Below are 13,769 nucleotides of genomic sequence, written 5' to 3'. Positions count from 1 at the left end.
GAAGAGGGGCAAGATGGCGGCGCCCGGTGGCGGGGTGGAGGCGGCCGACGAGGCGGCGGACCCGGCCCTGGGGAGGCTGGAGGAAGAAGCGAAGCGGCGGCGGGAGCGGCTGAGAGCCCTGCGGGAGCGCACGCTGCAGGTCGGGGGGCGTTTGGCGGTTCGAGGTGTGTGGAGTGGGAGGTTGAGGGGGATATGAGGGTCTGGAGTGGGCCTGGGGGTGTAACGGGGTGTGAGGCTCAAAGGGAGAAATAAACTGAACAGCAGAGTCAATTATACTATTAAGCGGCATTATTTATTTTATCAGCTTTGGGGGTCACCCTCCATAAGTGCTTCAAAGACTGGATGCTCTTGCACTGCTTATATTCACACAATTATTACGTTGTTATCACATTATTACATATGCATTACAGTTTTTGGAAGTTTTGATGTCTATGCTAAAAAATAATTGGTGTTAGTTATAATGGTTTAGTTTCTTACTTATTAAATATTATCAAATGTAAACTAAGTGTTCTGCTTGTAAACACTGTGATACTGAATCTTCCGTCTCTTGTTGTGCAGAAGGATGTGAAAATTGAAAAATATTGGCAGGTGGTCAGAAAGTTTTTATTATAGAATCATTTTGCTTGGAAAAGCCCCTCAAGATCACGGAGTCCAACCATAACCCACCCCAGCACTGCCCCATGTCCTGAGAACCTCATGTCCGTCTGTCCAGCCCTCCAGGGATGGTGACTCCAGCACTGCCCTGGGCAGCCTGTTCCAATGCCCCACAGCCCTTTGGGGAAGAAATTGTTCCCAGATCCAACCTCACCCTCCCCTGGCGCAACTTGAGGCCGTTTCTTTGTGTCCCTGTCTCCCCTCAGCTCCTGTTCTCCAGCTGAACCCCCCAGGTCCCTCAGTCTCCATCACACTTGTGCTCCAGCCCCTCACCAGCTCCGTTCCCTTCTCTCCACTCGCTCCAGCACCTCATGCCCATTGATTAATGATGGGTGCATCTTTTATAACTTAATTACAGTGTATGTTAATTTAGCAGCTTCTCTTCAAGGCCTGGGGGTAAGAGAGAGAGAGATTGGTGAGTGCTCTGGGGTAGAGAATAGAGGGTAAAGGGGGAATTTGGGGGTGGGCAGGAAGGTGGGAGGGTGGGAAGAAGGTGGGAGGTGTGAGGTGGGGGTTGGGGTGCTCGGAGAAGGCTGAGGGACCTGGGGGGTTCAGCTGGAGAACAGGAGCTGAGGGGAGACAGGGACACAAAGAAACGGCCTCAAGTTGCCCAGGGGAGGTTGAGGTTGGATCTGGGAACAATTTGTTCCCCAAAGGGCTGTGGGGCATTGGAACAGGCTGCCCAGGGCAGTGCTGGAGTCACCATCCCTGGAGGGCTGGACAGACGGACATGAGGTTCTCAGGACATGGGGCAGTGCTGGGGTGGGTTATGATTGGACTCCATGATCTTCAGGGTCTTTTCCAACCAAAATGATTCCATGATGCTGTGTCTTTTGGGGTCTGTGTTGGCTCCATAAGACCCTGTGCCCCGTCTGGCCTTGCCTCCCTCTTGCTTTTGTGCTCAGCCTTTGCCCCTGGGCTTGGCTCAAACCTCCCCCGTGCTGTGATTAAGCCCCTTGATTTTTCCATGTTATCTCCCCAGTTCACTGTAAAATCCAAACCGCAACCTGGGTTTGGCAGCGAGGATGAAAACAGCGATTCACCCTGGGCTTAATTAACAACATGTTACGTTTCTCCGGCACTTTCTGCACCTTAAACTCTTCCATGGAGACGTCAAGACCTGATTGCCCTTAGTGCGGGCTTGAGGAGACTGAGAAACCGGTTGTTTGAGCAAAGCCAGGCCTAAGCTGGTTTGTAAACTGGGTTTTCTTCTGGGAGAAATGGTGCAGCAGGTTTTTAGCTCCTCCTCGGAGGAATTCACCGTGGTTATTGTAAATTATTGTTCATGGTGCTGCCGGCAGCGAAATATTCGGGGTCGGTTCTCAAGGAATTTATCTGGGAAGTTTTGTGATGCGTTGAATCCTCACCTTCCAAACTCCAGTTATTTTACCCAGCTGTCCTTGTTGCCTCAGCAAATTCTAAGCTCAAAATATTAATATAGAGATTATTTTATTTTAAATTGAGGGTGAAAGAAGGATGGAGTAAACTTGAGAAACTTGGCATTAACACCTCGGTTGCGCTTCAGCCTGTCTTGGCATGTCTCGGCATGACTGAATTGTCTCTTTTGGACTAGTTGGGTGGTGTGAGCTCTGCCACATCACCCTGGATTTGTTAATCCGGGTTATTATGGTCTAGTGACATGAGAAAAAAGTCATGTCCCTCCACCAAGGGACCTTCTCTTGGGTTATCAACGGGAGCCATGGCTTGGGGCAGGCCAAGCGCCTTCTCCTGTGTATCTCGCCTCGAAATATTAGTTTTTAGCGGAAAACTGAGCTTTCTGGAAGGGAAAAGCACGATACAGCCCCACACCCAGTCTTGCCGAGAAGAAAAACTATTAAAAAGAAAAGCGTCTTGTCAAATAAAAGCTCTTTTCTTTTGTATTTCTCTCCCGTCTGGCAAATCGAGAGGGAGCGAGGCAGAGCGGTTGTGGAGGGTGCAGCACACGGGGTGTTGTTCTTATTTGATTTATTGCTGTGTTTTCTTTAAATTTTGGGTGAGATTTTCCCGCTTGGTCCCTGTGAGGGCTAAAGTTGGTCATTTTTTCCACCAGTATCTCGTGTACAGGAACGAGCCTTCGAGGGTGATGCCCGGTAGCCCGTGGTGGCTCCGAACAGCCCTGTCCTGGTGAGTTAGTCTAAGCCTTTCTAAATCCCTTTTGGTTTTGGCTGAGATGGAGTTTAACTGGTCTCTCTTCCGACTTCAAGCTGTGGGCTGGGAGGCCTGTCCTTGTATCAAAACCATTTTGAAGTGACTTTCCCTGGCACCTCGAATCCTGGGGGCAGTTTTGGGCACCTCGGCTCAGGGCTCAAAATGGCGGCACCAAAATCACCTCAGGGCTCAAAATGGCGGCACCAAAATCACCTCAGGGCTCAAAATGGCGGCACCAAAATCACCTCAGGGCTCAAAATGGCGGCACCAAAATCACCTCAGGGCTCAAAATGGCGGCACCAAAATCACCTCAGGGCTCAAAATGGCGGCACCAAAATCACCTCAGGGCTCAAAATGGCGGCACCAAAATCACCTCAGGGCTCAAAATGGCGACACTAGACGCACCAAAATCACCTCAGGCCTCAAAATGGCGACACTAGACGCACCAAAATCACCTCAGGGCTCAAAATGGCGGTGCCAGGGGCAACAAGACCACCTCAGGGCTCATAATGGGGGCCAGAAGGGTGGCGGGATCACCTCAGAACAAGAAAGACCTTGAGAGAAGGGAACGGAGCTGGTGAGGGGCTGGAGCACAAGTGTGATGGAGACTGAGGGACCTGAGGGGTTCAGCTGGAGAACAGGAGCTGAGGGGAGACAGGGACACAAAGAAATGGCCTCAAGTTGCCCAGGGGAGGTTGAGGTTGGATGTGGGAACAATTTGTTCCCCAAAGGGCTGTGGGGCATTGGAACAGGCTGCCCAGGGCAGTGCTGGAGTCACCATCCCTGGAGGGCTGGACAGACGGACACGAGGTTCTCAGGACATGGGACAGTGCCGGAGTGGGGGAACAGTTTGATTTAATGATCTTGAGGGGCTTTTCCAACCAAAATGATTCTGTGATTCTCCCTGAGCTGCCCGTGTGCTGCACAGGGGTCGTCAATGGGGGACACCCCTGGGCTCCCAGCGCCGGCACACGAGTTCCCATTGGGTTTTTTGCTTCCTGTATTCTCACTTCATCTCCACGAGCCTGTGTTCATCCTCAAAACTCATCTACATTTTCCAGCTCTACCAGTCTGCGCCGACCAAAGCTCATTCCCTCCCTACCAGAATTATTTCCCCACCATGTGCGTCGCTTTCCATCAGGCTCCGAATGTCCCCCGTTGTCTCGTTGCTCGGTTAAATATGATCGCACAACCCTTCTCCCAGCCCTTGGTGCGTTTCCTTTGGTGTGTTCTCATCCCATCCAACACATCGGCTCTTTCCCAAGTCTTTTGGTGGTTCTTGCGACAGCCCAAGCGTGTGGGGGACAGAGAAGAACCTGCCCACCCATTGCGTGGTGGTGTGAAAAGCCACCGCTGGGGTTTACAGGAGATACCTTGCTGCGCTTTTTGCCACATTTCTGCACATTTAGGGACCGTGGATGCTTAAGATCCAACCAGGAGCCTCGTTGGGTTCAAGACTTGTCTGCAAATCGCACCGCGCGCTCGGTTTCCACAGAAAAATGATCCTGAATGGGTGAGGAAACAACTGAGGTAACACCCAGAGCTGTAAAAACTCAGCGCATGATCTCGTGCTTCCCCGACCTGTTGCGCCGCCTTTTATTGATCGTTAGCAAAGGGGTTTTTTACTCGATAAAAATCTGTGTTTGCATTCTGGGCACGATTTATGTTGGGGAAATGCGAGTCCCCGCTTGTTTGTGCAAATAACACTTAAAGTCGTGTGCAATAGCGCTGGGTTCCCAAGCTCGATACGTGGCGGGGTTTGCAGTGTCGGGGATCAGGTGTGGGATCGGAGTAGCCATTTCCCTCCTAGATTTAAATAAAGTTATCTTTCAGCAGCACGCGATCAAATTGTGAGCTCTGACTCATTGGCATGTTGAATATTGCTTCCTGTTCTGGCAAAAAACTACAGATTTGGGTTGTGTGACTATAATCTTCATTTACAAGCTTTCCTCTCTCTTTTTTTTGCTTTTTCTGTTCCACTTATAAAGAAATCAACCCAAAATATCTTGCAGAAATTACTAAGCTTACAGGACTGTAGATGAAATACCCAAACTGCATCTTTTAATTTGACCCGTTCCAGCTTATTAGTGCAGTGCCGCAGGGGCAGTGCTGGGGGCTGTATTATTCAACATATTCATCGATGATTTGGACGAGGGAACAGAGTGACTGTCAGCAAGTTTGCTGGTGACACCAAGCTGGGAGCAGTGGTGACACTGGAAGCTGTGCTGCCATCAGAGACCTGGACAGGATGGAGAGCTGGGCGGGGAAAATTGAACGAAATATAACAAAGGAAAGTGTAGAGTCTTGAATCTGGGCAGGAACAATCCCGGGTTCCAGTGTAAGTTGGGGAATGAGCTGTTGGAGAGCAGTGTAGGGAAAGGAAGCTGGGGGTGCTGGGGACAGCAGGGTGACCATGAGCCAGCACTGGGCCCTTGTGGCCAGGAAGCCAATGGAACCTGGGGTGGATTAGAAGGGGGTGGTCAGTAGGTCAGAGAGGTTCTCCTGCCCCTCTGCTCTGCCCTGGGGAGACCACACCTGGAATCTTGTGTCCAGCTGTGGCCCCTCAGCTCCAGCAGGACAGGGAACTGCTGCAGAGAGTCCAGCGCAGCCACCAAGATGCTGCAGGGAGTGGAGCATCTCCCGTGTGAGGAAAGGCTGAGGGAGCTGGGGCTCTGGAGCTGGACACGAGGACACTGAGGGGGGACTCATTGCTGGGGATCAAGATGGAAAGGGGCAGTGTCAGGAGGATGGAGCCAAGCTCTTCTGGTGACAAACAATGATAGGATAAGGGGCAATGGGTGCAAACTGGAACACAAAAGGTTCCACTTAAATTTGAGAAGAAACTTCTTCGTGGTGAGGGTGTCAGAGCCTGGCCCAGGCTGCCCAGGGGGTTGTGGAGTCTCCTTCTGTGCAGACATTCCAACCCGCCTGGACACCTTCCTGTGTAACCTCATCTGGGTGTTCCTGCTCCATGGGGGGATTGCACTGGATGAGCTTTCCAGGGCCCTTCCATCCCCTGACACTTTGTGATTCTGTGGCTTCATTTGGTGCTTCTGAGTGAGCGGGTCATTATTTGAGACCATTTTTCCTTCAAACCGTTTTTATATCACTTTGTACAAGCATCATCACCATTTCTGTGGGTCCTGCAAATCGAAAGATCATCTCTCCGAAACAAATATCTCAAACTAAGGAAGGCGAATCTGAAAAAACCTGCGTGCTTTCTGCCACTTGAAAACATTTAAACATAATATAAACTAAAGCCTTTCTGAAGCCGGTTGCTTATATAACCGGCGCTTAGCTCATGTTTTCACTGTCACCTTCAATTAACAGGAAAGCCCCACCGTGTTTTTCTTGCAGGGCACGCAGTGACGTCGCTCTTTTCAGGTTTGTTTTATTTCTTTTCGCTTTTAAGTAGCCAACGGTTCCAGCTCCTGGGATCCTAAATCCACCGGCGTTTGGGGCAGAATAGTGGGATTCTTTGTATGGCTTTTACCTTTCGAAATGACGGAGCACAGGCAGTAGAAGCTGGTCCGTAACACTCTTTTTGCCCAAATCTCGTTATGCTGATGCTAACGATGGCACCGATGTTTTACCCTTGCAATATCGCGCGGAAAAGCCCTGACTATCTGCTGTATCTTTTTTGCTTTCTTTTCTTGCCTAATGGCTGTAAATCAGATTAAAACCTTCTGTTTGCTGTTCTCAGGAAGATCGTTTGGGCGGAAAAACCCCTTGCACTTGAGCTTAGCGCAACTGAGTTTTGCGTCTTGAGTTTAATTGGTCCTGTTTATCACCTAATTACACATTTTTGAAGCAAAACGGGAGAGCGGGGGCTCTGTTTAAAGCCACCTGGCTAGAAGGGACTCAAACCAGAGCGCTTCGAGATGTGAAGAATGATGGATGGAGACCTTAGGGGTTGAATTTCAAGAACGCTTTGCAGTTTTTCAGCGTAAAACAAGAGCGTGATGCATCCCGTGAGAGGCTGAAATTACCCGTGTCACCTCGGCTATAAAATCCTTGTGCTACAGAGTGGACTGGAGGGTTTTTGGGGAGCTTTTGCTGCTTGAAACCGTGTTTGGAGCAGAAAACGAGTCCTCGTCCTAGATAAGAAATCCCGACTTAGAGCGGCCAGCAGGGATCAAGAGCTCAGGTGACCTGTCATCCCTATCTAGCTGGAAACCTGAATTTTCATTGCGCTTTAATACACAAGAAGCTGTATTTCTATAGCTCTCTGCTGACCAAGTTGATAATTAACTGTAGTTCTTTGTATTTATGAAATCCGTGTCCGCAGCTTGTCCTTGAAACCGGTTTGGAGTTAGGCAAAGGTTTTGCTCGAGCGTGGCACACACCCAAGTTTAATTTACTTTAAACCTCGTTAAGATCAGCCCTTAATATCCATTGTTCCGGGAGGTGCGTCCTGTGATACGTCTCTAAACATTGAAATAATCAAAACTTAAATAAATGATGAATATTATTCAATATATTCATCAATGATTTGGATGAGAGAACAGAGTGACTGTCAGCAAGTTTGCTGGTGACACCAAGCTGGGAGCAGTGGTGACACTGGAAGCTGTGCTGCCATCAGAGACCTGGACAGGCTGGAGAGCTGGGCGGGGAAATTTAATGAAATATAACAAAGGAAAGTGTAGAGTCTTGAATCTGGGCAGGAACAGCCCCAGGTTCAGTGTAAGTTGGGAAATGAGCTGTTGGAGAGCAGCGTAGGGGAAAGGGAGCTGGGGGTCCTGGGGACAGCAGGGTGACCATGAGCCAGCACTGGGCCCTTGTGGCCAGAAAGCCAATGGGACCTGGAGTGGGTTAGAAGGGGGTGGTCAGTAGGTCAGAGAGGTTCTCCTGCCCCTCTGCTCTGCCCTGGGGAGACCACACCTGGAATCTTGTGTCCAGCTGTGGCCCCTCAGTTCCAGCAGGACAGGGAACTGCTGCAGAGAGTCCAGCGCAGCCACCAAGATGCTGCAGGGAGTGGAGCATCTCCCGTGTGAGGAAAGGCTGAGGGAGCTGGGGCTCTGGAGCTGGACAAGAGGACACTGAGGGGGGACTCATTGCTGGGGATCAAGATGGAAAGGGGCAGTGTCAGGAGGATGGAGCCAGGCTCTGCTGGTGACAACCAGGGACAGGACAAGGGGCAATGGGTGCAAACTGGAACACAGGAGGTTCCACTGAAAGATGAGAAGCAACTTGTTGGGGTGAGGGTGTCAGAGCCTGGCCCAGGCTGCCCAGGGGGTTGTGGAGTCTCCTTCTGTGCAGACATTCCAACCCGCCTGGACACCTTCCTGTGTAACCTCATCTGGGTGTTCCTGCTCCATGGGGGGATTGCACTGGATGAGCTTTCCAGGGCCCTTCAACCCCTGACACTCTGGGATTCTGTGAAATATCGAGTTCTCTGTGAGAGCTGAACTGATTTGGGGCTCTGTCCATGATAAGGCAAATCTGGGAAAAAAGGATAGGGAAAGGATGGACATGGATTCTTTAGTTGGCTTTGGTGTCAATATAGTGCGTGTGTCCTCCACGAATGCTTTTTGCTTACGGACGAATTTTATTTTAGTTAAAAATACATATATTTATATTTAATAAAGGATTTGTTAGGCCTTTCCTATGGATAGCACCAGAGGAGTGAAGCAGCAAAGAATTACAGACCTTGTCTTTCTCGCAAGGAGCCAAGTGCTTTTCCCACAGTTGGTTATTTTTAGCCGTAGATATCCGAGCGGAGCAATTGTCTCGGACACTGTTTGTAACCTGCTCTGCTCCTTTGATCCAGCCCTTGAAATAATCGCGTCTGCAACCGCTATCGAAACGAGAGGAAACGCGACAGGGCCACCAAACGTCCCTTTGGAAACCGGAGGAGAGGAAGATATTTAGAGGAACATCTGATTCTCCTGGTGCTCACCCCCAACAAGTTGCTTCTCATATTCAAGCGGAACCTCTTGTGTTCCAGTTTGCACCCATTGCCCCTTGTCCTGTCCCTGGTTGTCACCAGCAGAGCCTGGCTCCATCCTCCTGACACTGCCCCTTTCCATATTGATCCCCAGCAATGAGTCCCCCCTCAGTGTCCTCTTGTCCAGCTCCAGAGCCCCAGCTCCCTCAGCCTTTCCTCACACGGGAGATGCTCCACTCCCTGCAGCATCTTGGTGGCTGCGCTGGACTCTCTGCAGCAGTTCCCTGTCCTGCTGGAACTGAGGGGCCACAGCTGGACACAAGATTCCAGGTGTGGTCTCCCCAGGGCAGAGCAGAGGGGCAGGAGAACCTCTCTGACCTACTGACCACCCCTTTCTAACCCACCCCAGGTCCCATTGGCTTCCTGGCCACAAGGGCCCAGTGCTGGCTCATGGTCCCCCTGCTGTCCCCAGGACCCCCAGCTCCCTTTCCCTTACACTGCTCTCTAAAAAGTCATTTCCCAATTAAGGCCATTTGCATCCACCTCTGCCATTTCCCTGCTGATTTTGAGCCTTTTGGCGTGATTTACTTCTTTCCTTCTATTTCTAAAATGCGGCTTTGTTAAGTCGAAGAGGCAGCAAAGCGCTGGCCTGAGATGGGACGTCCACCACCTCTCTGGGCAACCTCACCACCCTCAGCATCGCAGATTTATTCCTTATGTCCAGCCTAAATCTTCCTCCTTCAGTTTAAAACCGCGTCAGAACCATCTCGACTTAGACGCCGTTTTTCATGTTGCTTTTACCGCCACCGCTTTGTCCGGCAGAAGCTGCTACTCGGAGGCTTTGAAAAGCTCACGAGGATGTTTTCCCTCTTTTTTTTTTATTACAAAACCCACGTTGATGTAATAAATCCTGTCGGGCGTTTCACGCCTCTCTCTGGGTTAACTTTCCAAGGAGAGACCAGCGGAAAGTTTAACATCTGATTCTCCTGGTGCTTGTTCATCTCAATTTCCTTTTGCATCCCCATGGTAATGGACAGAGGGGTTTTACATAATTTCCCCCTTTTCATCCATGCCCGTAAAAAAAGATTAAGCGTTCCTTTTCAACCCGAACTAGATGCTGCTAAACCTTTGGCTGCTTTAATCTTAGTCCCAGCTCTGCCGTCTGGGTTGTGTCTCTTATTGTTATTTTCTGGAGGTTTTGAATGAGCTCCATGGAAATAATAACTGACACCAAGCCTCTTTTCATCCCTCGTGCCAAATGAGCCGGAGGAATGAGCTGTGGAAGCTATAGGAAAAGACACTGGATGTAGAAGGAGACCGTGGCGATTCCTGCAGGAATTTCACTGGGAATCTCTTCTTGGTGTAATGGTTTGTACTGAGAAGGCACAATCAGTACAGTCCTGAGCTCTTTGGCTTTGCAAATTGTTGTTAAATTCAAGAAAGTGTTTGTTGAACACAAGCAGTGTAGTTAAAGGTCAGCTTGAAGCTTTTCCTCCTGTATAAGTGTTTGATTCCCTTTCAGATTCTATTTTTGAAGCTTTTAAATCTTTTCCTTTATTCAGATTTGGTTGTATTTCCTTTGACAACTCACAGCGTCTTAAACTAGAGCTCGGCGTTTGTTTTCCCGACGACCTTAGTTCCACAAATACAGCGAATGCAAATCATCCCGCTCCTCGGTTGGTGCAAAGCGAGAACATTTCAAGGGTAACGTGTTTTCATCGGCAAGAAAGGAATTCAAAACACAAAGTGCCACCGGGGAGAAGCAACGTGTACGTGAACTTCCAGATGCAGACATGGCACGGAAACGGGGATCCCAGAGCTGATCTGAGCAGCGGACGCGTTCCTGGGCGCATTTAGGAATGGAAAATCATTAATTAGCAGAAAATTAAGCGAATTTTAGGAGTGTGAAGGGCAGCGCAGCATCTTGAAGGTGGAATCCAGGCTGGTGCTGGCGACCACGTGAAGCATCCAAGACTGGAGTTTCTTGCAGCTCAAGCACGTTATTTGCGCTCAGGCAGCCCTTGCGACAAGGCGTTTGGCTTTTCCTATAGTTTTGCCATTGTTTTCTCTTGGGACACAGGTGGCTTAGTGCCGAAAATGGGGCAGCTTCAGGTTATTTGGTGCGAAACGAGGCGCGGAGATAAATAACAGGAGGGTCCGTGGAGAAAATGGTGTTTGGCCCTGGGTTACGTCCCTGCCTGTGCTGCAAAATTCAGCATGTTGGGGATTTAGCGACACCGAAAAGAAGCAAAAAGTGGATTCGTGCTCGGGTTCTCCACCAGATCAGCTTAAGGAGAGCTCTTAAAGATACTCTTAAAATAGGAAAGAATAATAAATAAGACAAATGAGATGATCTCTGCTTGGAAATACCATGAGACCGCCGTGACGAAGTCTAAAGTGGCTTAATCGGCATCTTTTATGTGTAGTGAGGGAGCAAAGCAGATGGTTGTGCCGTTGGCTTCTGTGGAAATGCTCATTTTAGGCATGTATTTTAGTATTGGCCCTATAACATAAGTGCATATGTATATATTTTTTCATATTTTATCTATATGTTTTCTTGCATTCAGATTCCACCTTCTCCTTCCTTGCCGCCTTCCCTCGCTTTCTTCACTTTTAAGGTGGGTGGTGGGCTCCCTTTTTTGGTAATTTAGGGAGGAAAAGTCATGTGGAAAAAGGTCCTTGCTGTGAAAATGGCATTTAGCGTTTCCAATCATAGACACACTGCGTTGCACAGCCTTTATTTTCCTTTTGCGCTTGGCTTTGCTGCTGTTAAATCCTGGGACGGTGTTTGCTTACTGTAGTTAAATAACAGGATCCGCTACCAGGTAATTTCCCGGTAAAAGACCCAGGTGTTCATCTCCTTTCAAAAACAGAATATCCAGCCTTTCAAAAAGCTGCTGCTTTTGGAAAAGTGTCTGTCAGCAAAAACAAGGTGGTGATTAATCATGGAGGGGATGCCGGATGATTTTGTCCGCACCGAGCCCTTGCGATGCAATAATCAAATGAGCGTAGTAACCACAGAGCTGTTTCTCCCGTCCGAAAAGTCCTGAACGAGGCAAAAGCAGCAGCAAATTTCCCCCTGAGGTTGTAGAACCTTTAGTCTGTGTTTGCACGGGGTTCTCCTGCCTTCTCCTTCGCTTTCGCGCTTGGGTCGTGCATCACGTCGGGGGAAAAGTAATGACAAGCTTTTGTTTGATGGTGTGTTGGCTTTGCAGCCGGATTGCGTCCTCGCTCCGACCAAAGCGACTGAACACGTCTGAGAAGGACACTGAGCGAGTTTGAATTTCTCCGTCTAAGGCTCCTGTCTGACTCGTCAACTTTGCTCGCTGCTGTCCTCAAACCTGTGTTTTCTGCTTGGTTTTTATTCCATCGAAGCGAAGCAGCTTCGCGTTCCCGAAAGCAAAGCGATGAGCGGTGTAGGGAAAGGGAGCTGGGGGTCCTGGGGACAGCAGGGTGACCATGAGCCAGCACTGGGCCCTTGTGGCCAGGAAGCCAATGGGACCTGGGGTGGGTTAGAAGGGGGTGGTCAGTAGGTCAGAGAGGTTCTCCTGCCCCTCTGCTCTGCCCTGGGGAGACCACACCTGGAATCTTGTGTCCAGCTGTGGCCCCTCAGTTCCAGCAGGACAGGGAACTGCTGCAGAGAGTCCAGCGCAGCCACCAAGATGCTGCAGGGAGTGGAGCATCTCCCGTGTGAGGAAAGGCTGAGGGAGCTGGGGCTCTGGAGCTGGACAAGAGGACACTGAGGGGGGACTCATTGCTGGGGATCAAGATGGAAAGGGGCAGTGTCAGGAGGATGGAGCCAGGCTCTGCTGGTGACAACCAGGGACAGGACAAGGGGTAACGGGCGCAAACACGAACAGAGGAGGTTCCACTTAAATATGAGAAGAAACTGGTTTCTGGTGAGGGTGGCAGAGCCTGGCCCAGGCTGCCCAGGGGGTTGTGGAGTCTCCTTCTGTGCAGACATTCCAACCCGCCTGGACACCTTCCTGTGTAACCTCATCTGGGTGTTCCTGCTCCATGGGGGGATTGCACTGGATGAGCTTTCCAGGGCCCTTCAACCCCTGACACTCTGGATTCTGTGGTTCTATGTGAGCGGCCAAGAAAACAGTTGCTGTGGAAACAGAGAGGAGTGAAGTTATTGTGGCGAGAATAAAACACACAGTGCTACAAAGGCTTTGTTTCTAGTTGGGCTTTATTAGGAGAGTCATAAACGGTGCTTGCGTGGCTGGAGGTAGAAACTTAGGGGTAAAAGGATGGTGCTTCCACCAGCGACATGCAAATACATGCGCATTGGTCGTCTAACCTCAGGAAATGTTCCTTGAGGCATTTCTGACCAAAACATTGTTGACTTTGAGACAAAAGGGTCCTCCAGAGCCACCCTGGTACAGCCCAGCGCTTGGACATCCCGGGGGCGATGGGGAAGATTAGTTGAAAGGGGCTTGGTATTATATTGGTGCAAAAGTAAATGCAGTTTTGTAATTTAAGTTGTTATAACTAATCTCAAACACACCTTTCTTAGTCAAAATAGGAGTGATTACCATCAATTTTTGCCAACGATAAATAAGTTTGTTTATTTCCATAGTGTAAGAGTCTGTGCTTCGGGATTCAGTGAACCCTTGGAAAGCGTTTTCTGCATTCTACTGGTTGTGGAAGCGTTTTCCCTGCAAAAAGTTGTCGAGGTACTTAAAGAAGCGGCAGCAGGTTGGTGAGAGTCAGGTGAATATGGCAGAGGAGGCAAAACTTTGTAGCCCAATTCATTCCACTCTTGAAGCGTTCATTGTGCGACATGTGGTCGGGCGTTGTCGTGGAGAAGAATCGGGCCCTTTCTGTCGGCTGATGCCGGCTGCACGTGTTGCGGTTTTTGGTGCATCCCATCGATTTGCTGAGCATCCTTCTCAGATGTGATGGTTTCACTGGGATTTGGAATGCTGGAGTGGATCCGAGTGTCAGGAGAGAACCAAACAGTGACCATGGCATTTTTTTGGTGCAAGTTTGGCTTTGGGAGGCGCTTTGGAGGTTCTTCTTGGTCCAGCCACTGAGCTGGTTGTCATATACAATCCACTTTGTGTTGCATGTCACA

At 49.7% G+C, this 13,769-nt stretch overlaps 1 protein-coding gene across 1 annotated transcript in view; it reads left to right on the top strand.

Annotated features, from left to right (window-relative positions):
- CCDC12 (coiled-coil domain containing 12) overlaps positions 1-13,769 on the top strand; it is a 50,678-nt gene that overhangs the window by 307 nt on the left and 36,602 nt on the right. The window contains 1 exon segment of the mRNA XM_080339140.1: positions 2-139. Coding sequence (XP_080195266.1) covers positions 2-139 — 138 coding nt within the window.

This window comes from Nesoenas mayeri (genome assembly GCF_963082525.1).
Source record: "Nesoenas mayeri genome assembly, chromosome: 2".
Taxonomy (NCBI): domain Eukaryota; kingdom Metazoa; phylum Chordata; class Aves; order Columbiformes; family Columbidae; genus Nesoenas; species Nesoenas mayeri.
Note: the sequence above shows the minus strand (reverse complement) of the source record. Positions and strands in the feature narration are given on the sequence as shown.